Below are 11,256 nucleotides of genomic sequence, written 5' to 3'. Positions count from 1 at the left end.
CAGAAAAGGAGGGGCTGCACATCCTACTCCTGACTGACTCTCAGGCTCTGTGCCCTCCCAGTTTGAAGGGAAATTACTCCCACTCCTCAAAGACCCTTGTAAAGCATGAGCACACAATGGCCTGACTACTTTCTTGAAAAGAGGGATACACTAGTATCTCCACAAATCACTCTCCCACACATATATTATTTGTGTCATTCACAAAAATTATCTTAAGCCAAGAGGCAACCAGGGTAGGACATGTGACATAAAACACCATTTCTGCCAACAAATGTTTATTAAACACCCATGTGCACAGTACCGAGCCAGGATCTTCATCTCAACTGCAGTTCATGCTTCTGGAGAGCTGTCCAAGAGCTCAGGTTGGGCTGGTTTGAGGCCTGGGATCCAGGCCTGAGGTGAAGGTGGGAGGACCAGCCCAGCCCCAAGAGCTCCCAGCCTTCAGAATCCTGGGTGGCCTTGACTGGCAGCAACAGCCTTAATAAGAGTCGGAGCTGGAGACCAAACCCAACACTATTTTCCAGGAGGGGCTAATCCATGACCAAGGTGCTTATGGGAACATCCTTCCTGGGCCCTTCTCTTGCCAGAAAGGCCCGTAGATGGCAGACCTGCAGGTGCACTCTGGTGGGAGTGGCTGCTGACCGGCCTCCCACAGCATTGACTCTTGGCCTGAGCCTTTGCCTGTCCCTGGCCTCCTGTGATATCACAACCCAGGGCAGTGGTCACTGTCTGTGTTCTCAGGGACACTACTACATGTTAAAGACTTACTGACACAGAATTAAGACTTTTAACAAAGGAACTGAGAAGGGAAAAGTTGGATGAGAAGTGGGCTCCTAGGAAAGTGAGTGAGTGTGGGACAAACATGGAATGTGTCTGTTCCTGCCAACTTCCAGACCCAGGCCCAGAAGGAGAAGGCACTGCCCAAGGCCTAGGTGACTTGGAAACTGGGGACCCACTGTGAGAGCAGAGGAGCCATCAGTGGTGCTGCCTGGATGCCTCAAGAGCAGGCCATCCTCCAGTGACAGGCAGTCTCATGGGAACGGCCTCCCCTAGGATTTGAGAAGGGCGTGTGTCAAGGGACAGTCACAGGGAAGACCCTCATAACCCTTCGGTTCAGGGCCATAGAGCCTAGACAGGGCCTCTGGCCATATCAGAACCGCCGCCCATTGTTGGGCAAGAAGTTGCTGACGGCACCAGCACCTTTGATAGAACCTTCAAAGCTGTGGTTGACGTAGATGTTGTCAGCTGTGGAGACTCGGGAGGGGTGATTTGGGCAGGAGGCCACTATGGCTGCCACTGCTGCCTCCTCAGCCCACTTCTGCTCCAGTGCCAGAGCCGGGTTGATGTCAGGCCCTGCAGAGAGACAGAGAACCACAGTCAGAGAGGTGGGCAGGGGACACAGGTGAGAAGCTATTCCTGGTTCTGTACAACAAACCCAAGGCAGGAAGGGTCCCAGGGGGGCTCTGTGCCATGTGCCTTCTGGGGTCACTACATTTGCAGCCCAAGCTTCAGGGATGTCCTGGTCCCCCCATCCCCCAAGCATGTTGGGAGCCTCCAAGGAACAGCCACCACCTGCAGCTCCAAGGCCCTGGATACCCCTCGTCCAAGCACACCCCACAACTGCTCCTCCTTGCCCCTCTCTTATGTCTCACCCACCACCCCCAGCACACACACTCTACTCCTTCCAAGAGGGTCAGGGAGTCCCCACAAGAGACATGTTTAGGAACCATGGAGCTGCGTGGGCTCCAACCCCTGCTACCTTTGACCAAGTCTGTAACCTGGGGCAGGTGTCTCAGTTCCCTCATCTGTAAAAAGGGAAGGATAATGATACCTACCTCGGGGGGGTAGTTAAGAGAATTACAGACACATATGTTGATGCACAAACATACCCCTCTATAAATGTCCTCTAGTAATATTATTATTACTATCTGGTGGGGGGCAAAATTGAACTCCTCCCAGCTTGCCCACCCTGAGAGCCAGAAACACCTTCATCCTGGGAGGCTCACTTTGAGCCTCCATGCGCCTCAGCCTCCCAAAGTGCTAGGATTACAGGCATGAGCCACCACTCCTGGCCAGCATTTCAAAAAATTAATGAGACTGGGTGCGGTGGCCCACGCCTGTAATCTCCGCACTTTGGGAGGCCCGCACTTTGGGAAGCCAAGGCAGAGGGATCACCTGAGGTCAGGAGTTCGAGAACAGCCTGACCAACATGGTGAAACCTTGTCTCTAATAAAAATACAAAAATTGGCCAGGCATGGTGGTGTGCACTGATATCCTAGCTACGCAGGAGGCTAAGACAGGAGAATTCCTTGACCCCAGAAAGCAGAGGTTGCAGTGAGCTGAGATCGCACCACCACACTCCAGCCTGGGCAACAGAGTGAGGCTCTTGTCTTAAAAAAAAAAAAAAATTAATGATAGGGCTGGGACACAGTGGCTCATGCCTGTAATCCCAGCACTTTGGGAGGCCTTGGCGGTCAAATCACCTGAGGTCAGGAGTTCGAGACCAGCCTGGCCAGCATGGTGAAACCCCATCTCTACTAAAAATAAAAAATAAATTAAAAAAATTAGCCATGTGTAGTGGCGCGTGCCTATAATCCCAGCTGCTTGGGAGGCTAAAGCAGGAGAATGGCTTGAACTTGTGAGGCAGGGGTTGCAAGAAGCTGAGATCACACCACTGCACTCCAGCCTGGGCGACAGAGTGAGACTCCATCTCAATCAATTAAAATAAAATAAATAATAAATTTAAATGAAAATAAAAGCCAAGCACAGTGGCTCACACCTGTAATCCTAATACTGTGGAAGGCCAAGGTAGCACTATGGAAGACCAAGGTGGATCACTTGAGCTCAGGAGTTTGAGACCAGCCTGGGCAACACAGGGAGACCCCACCTCTACAAAAAATAAAAAATTGGCTGGCATGGTGATGTACACCTGGGGTCCCAGCTACTCAGGAGGCTGAGGTGGGAGGATCACTTGAGCCTGGGAAGTCAAGGCTGCAGTGAGCTGTGATCATGCTACTGCACTCCAGCCTGGGTGTCAGAGCAAGACCCTGTCTCCAAAAACAATTAATAATAATAATAATAATAAAATGGAACCAGAAATATCAGAATGCTTCACGTGTATAAGAGAAGTATTAATATTATTTAGTGAACAGGCATGTCTATGTGTGCTTGTGCATGTCACCTCTGGGTGTAAAACATATTTCTTGCTGAAAGGCATGCTTAAAAGTCCAACAGCAGTGCAGTGAAGATCCACAGTGTACAGGGCCACAGAAACGTTGTTTGACACATACATCGCTGACAAAAAAAAGATGTTCACAGCACATTAAATGAACAACAGAAGCTTCAAAGACTAGAAGTGCCACATGGTCATGGTCCTGGCTTCTGACGTCTGCCCATGGCTTGTGTGCACTTCCTGAGCTTCCGTGGTAAGCATGCACTGTTACTGTTGTCGTCATGATAATCATGACAGCCTGGGTAGGACAGGCCTGGGCCACTCACCCACATAGCTGAGGGAATGACACGGCGGAAAGACCAGGCCATGCAGCAGACCCAGGCAGAGTTAATCGAGGTTGACAAATGGCGGAGCAACAAGAAGAAGATCCTGAAAATGAGCTGGGCATTGGCGCGCGCGAGGCCCAGGACCATCAATGATGCAGGAGACGCATTGGGTCATGGCACAACCTGCAAAAACACCTGGACGCGGGTCAGAACCAGTGTCAGGCAGGGCACGGGCATCAGGCAGGGCACAGGGTGTCAAGTGGGGCACATGGTGGCCCACTCCTCCTCACCGCACTTCCCATAGAGATGGTGGCCTCTTTGGCCCTCTCCAGCCGGGTGGGCTTGGTGCTGATGGCAAAGGAGCGGGTAATGTGGGACACGAACTCCACAGACATGCCCACCGCCTATGGGCAGAGAGGGGGCATAAGCCAAGAAAGGCAGAGGTGGGAAGGAACTGGGGATGGGGAGATGAGGCCTCCACCAGGACCAGCGCAGGGCAGACATTAGATTCTAGACAGAGTATTTGGCCAGGTGCAGTGGCTCATGCGTATAATCCCAACACTGGGAGGCTGAGGTGAGAAGATCACTTGAGCCCAGGAGTTTGGGACCATCCTTGGCAACAAAGTGAACCCCTGTCTCTACAACAAAAATTAAAATATTAGCTGGACGCAGTGGCACGTGCCTATAGTCCCAGCTACTTGGGAGGCTGAGGTCAGAGGATCGCTTGAGCCCGAGTTCGAGGCTACAGTGAGCTGTGATCATGTCACTGCACAAGCCTGAGCAAGCCAGAGCAAGACCCTGCCTCTAAAAAGAAAGAAAGAAAGAAAAAAGAACTGGGAGTATTCTATAAGGCTGGATCCCCAACCACCCCTCCAGGGTCCCCTGGTGCCTGTGTCTGCTGGGTTACCGAGACCAGGGAGATGAGGGACACAGCATTGTAACTGATGCCCCACAGGGCCATGAAGCCGACGGTGTCCACGAGGATCATGATAATAGAGAGCAGGTTGAGGAGGCCGGAGCGCAGGTCCAGGCCCAGCAGGAGGCAGCAGACAGCGAAGGTGGGCACCAAGCAGAGGCTGAGCATGAAGAGCCCCTCAGGGAGAATGGTCAGGTACTGCTCATAAAACACATTGGTGACCCTGCCAGAGTACAGAGCATGGTCACAAGCTCAGGCCTCTGGGGCCCTCAAGGTGGGTGGGACACCCCACTTCAGAAGGAGAATGCTGAGGGTCAGGCAGGCTTATATTGGGGTACAAACCAGCATAAGAAATAGGCCCAAGTCTGCAGCCAAAGCCTCCTGACCTAAAACTGGTGCTCATCTCATGCAACTCCTTGCAAGCCCTCCGCCCTAACCTCCAATCTCCAGCAACCATCCCCCACCTCCCTCCAGCCCAGCCACTCAGGTCCTCACGTGTAGGGGAAGACCTCAAAAGCTGGGTCTGTCCCAGGCACCTTCCGCAGGTCAGCAGTGATGTTGGCTGCCAGCTCCCGAGCTGCCCGCAGAGCTTCTGTGTAATCCTGTGAGTTTTTCAGGGGCTTGTGATAGGCCATGAACCTGGAGGCTGGACAGCCATGGCACACAGAAGATGGAAGGGCAAAGGTCAGAGCCCTTTCCAGGACACCTTCAGAACACCCCAGACACCGTGGCACAGGCATGTGATCAAGCTGGTTTCAGGGCTCTGCCACCACCATTTGAAATTCTTAGTAAACTTTGTGCAAGAGGTCCATATTTTTGTTTTGCACCAGCCCTGCAAACTCCATAGCTGGCCCCACTGCTGTGGGAGACCCAGGCCTGACCTTTGATGAATGAAGCCTATAGAGATCTCTCTAGTGAACCCAGATTCTTCTCTATATGGTTTCAAGATATGCATTGGATTTTAAAATTAACTTAATTGGTTTTAATTTGCATATTCCTATAGGAAAGGACTAGAAAGGAAGACAGAAAATGAGAACAGTTGAATTATTAGAACTGTGGCTTAGGGCTCCTGCCAGATAAAGGTTATTTCTTAATGACGTTTTAAGAAATTAAGGTTATTGGCCAGGCGCGGTGGCTTACGCCTGTAATCCCAGCACTTTGGGAAGCTAAGGCAGGCCAATCACCTGAGATCAGGAGTTCGAGACCAGCCTGCCCAACATGGTGAGACCCTGTCTCTACTAAAAATGCGAGAATTAGCCAGCCGTGGTGGCACACCCCTGTAATCCCAGCTACTTGGGGGGCTGAGGCGGGAGAACTGCTTGAACCCAGGAGGTAGAGGCTGCAGTGAGCCGAGATTGTGCTACTGCACTCCAGCCTGGGCAACAGAGTAAGACCTCATCTCAAAAAAAAAAGAAAGCCAGGCGCGGTGGCTCACGCTTGTAATCCCAGCACTTTGGGAGGCCGAGACGGGTGGATCATGAGGTCAGGAGATCGAGACCATCCTGGCTAACACGGTGAAACCTTGTCTCTACTAAAAATACAAAAAAATGAGCCGGGCATGGTGGCAGGCACCTGTAGTCCTAGCTACTCGGGAGGCTGAGGCAGGAGAATGGACTGAACCCGGGAGGCGGAGCTTGCAGTGAGCCAAGATCGCGCCACCACACTCCAGCCTGGGCGACAGAGCGAGACTCCGTCTCAAAAAAAAAAAAAGAAGAAATTAAGGTTATTAAGACCCTTATACAATAAAGGGTTTTTTGTTCTTGTTTTTGTTTTTGTTTTCGAGACAGAGTCTCACTCTGTCACTGCGGCTGGAGCGCAGTGGCACGATCTCGGTTCACTGCAACTTCTGCTTCCCAGGTTCAAGTGATTGTCGAGTGAACTTCAGGCAGCTTTCAGCCAGCAGTTCAAACTAAAAATTATTACAGTACAAAGTGAGATCACCCTTCAAAAGCTCCCCCACCCACCAACGACCCCCATGTCTGTCTCCAGCACGAGCTCCCTTAGGGCCCCTACACCGAGCATGTCTGCACAGAGCTATAGCCAGCTCCTTTACACAGATGGCTGTCTTATTCTGCCATCTGCAGTATGAGCTGACAGCATGTTGTGGTTCCTTTTCCTGTCAGTCTAACTGCATCTCCCTTGTTACCTTTTTCTTCTTTTCTCTTTTTTTTTTTTTTTTTTTTTTTTTTTTTTTTTTTTTTTGAGAGAGGATCTCACTTTGTTGCCCACGCTGGAGTGCAGTGTTGCGATCATTGCGATCACGGCTCCCTGCAGCCTCAACCTCCCAGATTCAGATTATTCCTCCCACCCAGCCTCCTGAATAGTTGGAACTACAGGCACACGCCACCACACCCAGGCAGTTTTTTAAATTTTATTTTGTACAGGAGGCCGGGCACAGTGGTTCACGCCTGTAATACCAGCATTTTGGGAGGCTGAGGCAGGTGTATCACCTGAGGTCAGGAGTTTGAGACCAACCTGGCCAACATGGTGAAACTCCATCTCTGCCGAAAATACAAAAATTACCCAGGTGTGGTGGCATGCTCCTATAGTCCCAGCTACTCAGGAGGCTGAGGCAGGAGAATCGCTTGACCCTCGGAAGTGGAGATTGCAGTGACCTGAGATCACACCACTGCACTCTGGCCTGGGCAACAGAGTGAGACTCTGTCTCAAAATAAAAAATAAAAATAAAAATAAAAAAAGAGGGCCTCCCTATGTTGCTTGGGCTGGTCTCAAACTCCTGGGTTCAAGAGATCCTCTCGCCTCGGCCTCCTGGAGTGCTAAGATTACAGGCATGAGCCACCGCACCCAGCCTCTTGTTACTTTTAATAACTGCTAGGATTGTGCTGTGCCAAGCATCCTAATTCATTCGGCCAGCTGCCCTGTGGGTGTACTTTGTGCTGGTAAGAAAGGTGCTTAGCCAGGGTGTGGAGAACTCCCAAGTATGGTATCAACTGCTGAATGAATTCCACAAACTTAACGCTGACCATGGACTTGGGAGTGAGAGAAGGGGTGAAGTCTGAGGATGTGGAGTTGGGAAACAAGACCCCTGCTGACAGGGCCAGGGCAGTTAGAAGCTCCTGACACAGGAGGGAGACAACATGTGACAGGCTATTCCCTGGGGTTCTCAGGGGCCCTCCAGAGCAACTGATTATGTCCTCCCCTCCAGGCAAGGCCATGCTTACCTAAAACCTGGCCATCTGAAGTCAAGTTCACAGAGGTGCTGTATGCTCCCAAGCCGCTGTGAGGTCAGGGCAAAGGCTTAGCCAGGAACAAAGCTCCTTTCATCTGCCCAGCCCACAGCCACCCCAGAGAGGCCCCTGATAGCCTCCTCCTGCCTCTCTATATTCACCCCCATCCTAGGTCCCACATGTCTGTCCTCCCCAGCAGAAGGCCCTCCCAAGCTTACCCTTTGGGACATTTGATGTTGGGCCGGTCATTCAGGAACCAGGGAAGATACTTATGGAACTGCTCCACTGAGGGCCTCACAGCGCTCATTGTGATGCTCAGGCAGTTCTTTAGGCAGTTCAGGGAGTCTGCAGGGAAAGCAGGGGTCTGGGCAGTGACACCCCAGGGCCAGCAGCAGCTGCTGTGTGCCCCTCCTTCCCCAACAATCCCATCAGAGGTCCCAGGCACTCCAGCCTCAACTAGTCACTTCTAGGGGGATTTGCTTTTGTTATTTGTGGGAGAAATTCTCCTCTTGGCTATAGAAATGGTGGGCACCTACAGGCAGAAGGGGAAAGGAAGTTTGGGGCAGAAAAACAGGCCCCACAAAGTCCTCTCCACCTACAAATGCCACTGCTTTGGGCGGCTGGGCCATGTGCCAACCTCAGCAGCTCTCCACTCCTGACTCCCCAGTGCCCTGCCACCCAGGAGTGCCACGTGCTCTGAAAGTGGGGCACAGTACACAGCAGCATACGTGTGTGATGCCCACAGGCCAGCACAGCCACCCACACAGGTGCTCCTCACAGAGTGCCTGTCCTTCAGGCCACGTCTGCACCCATGCCCCCGACAGACCCCACAAGACAGGTCGAGATGTTGAGGGAGCCTCTCCAGTCCTCTCCTTTCTGTTGCCTCAGTTGCCTGAGCTATGGTGGGCAGTGAGCCCCCATGGCCCCAAACTCACTGACGGTCGAGGGGCAGAACTTGTCCTTATTGGGGCCAGATATATAAAGGCGGCAGCAGGAGGATGGGGTCAGCCAGTCAATGAAGTCATCCACCCAGGAGGAGGCAGGGATGGCCAGGTAAGACCTAAGGGGCAGGTGGGAGGAAGGGTGACAAGGCCAGCTGGGCAGGGTGGTGGATTCTTCTCATGGCCCAACCCCCACACAGCCTTCCCCAGGCATACAGCAGCAGGGCAGCAGGACAGGGGTACAACAGGCAGGAAGAAAGGACTGGTGAGGACTGGGGAGACTCAAACAGGGAGTAGGCCGGGGTGTGGGGCGGGCCAGGCACTCACTGCTCAGGGAACTCTGTGGCATACTGGATCTTCTGGGTCAAGGAGAAGTTGTTGCAGCCTGCACTGGAGCAGATGGCATTCATCGCAGCCTCACTGGAGAAGTTGTAGCCCGAGGTGGTAACAAAGTACACCGGGGCCCCCGTCTCGAAGTAGCGGTTCAGAAAGAGGAAGTAGTCAAGCAGGTACGAGTCCTAGGAGTGGAGGAGGGTCAGTAAGCTTCAGTTTGCTATGCACACCCCTAAAGGGCTCACTCCAGCTCACACTCTCCAAGATACACACAGAGGTACATGCTAAAAGGCACATGCTCAGAGGTCCGTGATCAGAGGAACACACACAGAGGAACATGTTCAGAGATACCCATGCAGTTACACACTCAAAGGGATGTGTCAGTGGGACACTCAGAGGTATACACACAGATACATGCCTAGAGGTACACAGAGGTACATGCACACACGTACACAAAACTTACACCGAGAGGTACATGCTCAGAGGTCACACACAAGGTACGTATAGAGAAGGACATGCACAGACACACACACTCAGAGGTACCTTTAAGATGTATGTGCACTGTACAGTTACACCAGAACACGGTTTTAGGTGTACCCACAGATGAATATACTCCAAGGTTCACAGAATAGGTATAATCACAGGTGCAAACAGAAGTACACTTACGGGGGTGCAAGCACAGAGCAACTCATATCACCTCACGTGAACACACACTGACACACACAAACATGCACATACACATAATTGTATCCCTTCCTATCACCCCCAATTTGGCACAGCCACAGTCTAACAAGCTGGCCTGTGACAATGGCCCGTATTTGTGTGCACACATAAATGTCAGTGTATACACCCTCAAAGCCATGCACCAGGCATCCTCATGGTCTGCTCCCTTCTATAACATAAAGGCTCAGAGTGACATTAGGGAAAATGGCACAGTAGGAAGTGTCAGGAATCTCTCTCCCCGCCTAGAAGACAACTTGTCTGGTATAACTATTTTGTTTTTGTTTCTTTTTTTTTTGTTTCTTTTTTTTTTGAGACGGAGTCTTCCCAAGCTGGAGTGCAGTGGTGCGATCTCTGCTCACTGCAACCTCCACCTCCTGGGTTCAAGTGATTCTTGTGCCTCAGCCTCCTGAGTAGCTGGGATTACAGGCACGTGCCACCACTCCCGGCTGATTTTTGTATTTTTAATAGAGATGGGGTTTCACCATGTTGGCCAGGCTGGTCTCAAACTCCTGACCTCAAGCGATCCACCCGCCTCAGCCTCCCAAACAGCTGGGATTACAGGCGTGAGCCACCACACCGGCTCTGGTGTAATTATTTTGGAACACTGGAGTCTATTGAGGGCTGGAAGCTTCTAGGATAAGGCTTGGACAGTAAATTGTGGTTAATTTCAGGCAATCTCAGCTTTTAGTACAGTAGCAGCTACCCATTTGCCACTCCCAGCTTCAAGGCATGCAGCTGTGTATGCTTTCCAGAAGCAGCTTGTACACAACTTGCAGGAGCCAGGGTAGGCAAGGACACCATCCACCAAATATCAGCTGGGCATGATGGCTTACACTTGTAATTTCAGAACTTTGGGAAGTCAAGCAGGAGGGTCACTTGAACCCATGAGTGGGAGACTGATCTGGGCACACAGTGACACCCTGTCTCTACAAAAAAAATATACAAAAGTTAGCTGGGTGTGGTGGCACATGCCTGTAGTCTCAGCTACTCAGGAGGCTGAGGTAGGGGAATCATTTGAGCCTGGAAGTTTGATGCTGCAGTGAGCTATGATTGCACCACTGCACTCCAGCCTGGGCAAGAGAGCCAGACCCTGTCTCTAATAAATAAATAAATAAATCCAAATATCAAGTTCTGATATCTGAGTTCTGATCATTGATCATTACTTCTGATATTGGTGGTACAGATACACAGGCAGGCAGCCACTATTGCAACTCCCACCACCATTGTTGCAACTGCCTCCACATCTTACTAAAGTGACTTCCAGGAGATTTAAAGAGTAAGCACCTATCTCCCACCCCTTCATTTTTCCCTCATTTTCCTTTTGGGAACCATACATATAAGGACAAGGACATTCAAAAGCAACCATAAGGCCGGGCGCGGTGGCTCAAGCCTGTAATCCCAGCACTTTGGGAGGCCGAGACGGGCGGATCATGAGGTCAGGAGATCGAGACCATCCTGGCTAATACGGTGAAACCCCGTCTCTACTAAAAAATACAAAAAACTAGCCGGGCGACGAGGCGGGCGCCTGTAGTCCCAGCTACTCGGGAGGCTGAGACAGGAGAATGGCGTGAACCCGGGAGGCGGAGCTTGCAGTGAGCTGAGAGCCGGCCACTGCACTCCAGCCTGGGCGGCAGAGCAAGACTCCGTCTCAAAAAAA

General features: G+C 51.7%; 1 protein-coding gene across 1 annotated transcript in view; it reads right to left on the bottom strand.

The window, feature by feature from the left end:
- Positions 1-258: 258 nt before the first annotated feature.
- NPC1L1 (NPC1 like intracellular cholesterol transporter 1) overlaps positions 259-11,256 on the bottom strand; it is a 28,530-nt gene continuing 17,532 nt past the window's right edge. Inside the window, 10 exon segments of the mRNA XM_017871685.1 lie at positions 259-1,353; positions 3,499-3,565; positions 3,568-3,693; positions 3,789-3,902; positions 4,406-4,637; positions 4,910-5,060; positions 7,597-7,652; positions 7,821-7,947; positions 8,538-8,662; positions 8,871-9,061. Of these exon segments, the coding sequence (XP_017727174.1) occupies positions 1,151-1,353; positions 3,499-3,565; positions 3,568-3,693; positions 3,789-3,902; positions 4,406-4,637; positions 4,910-5,060; positions 7,597-7,652; positions 7,821-7,947; positions 8,538-8,662; positions 8,871-9,061 (1,392 nt within the window). The 3' untranslated portion in view covers positions 259-1,150.

Source organism: Rhinopithecus bieti, unplaced genomic scaffold (genome assembly GCF_001698545.2).
Source record: "Rhinopithecus bieti isolate Rb0 unplaced genomic scaffold, ASM169854v2 scaffold_6908, whole genome shotgun sequence".
NCBI classification, from domain to species: Eukaryota; Metazoa; Chordata; class Mammalia; order Primates; family Cercopithecidae; genus Rhinopithecus; species Rhinopithecus bieti.
The sequence above is the reverse complement of the archived record's forward strand: the minus strand, read 5'-3'. Positions and strand labels throughout refer to the sequence as shown.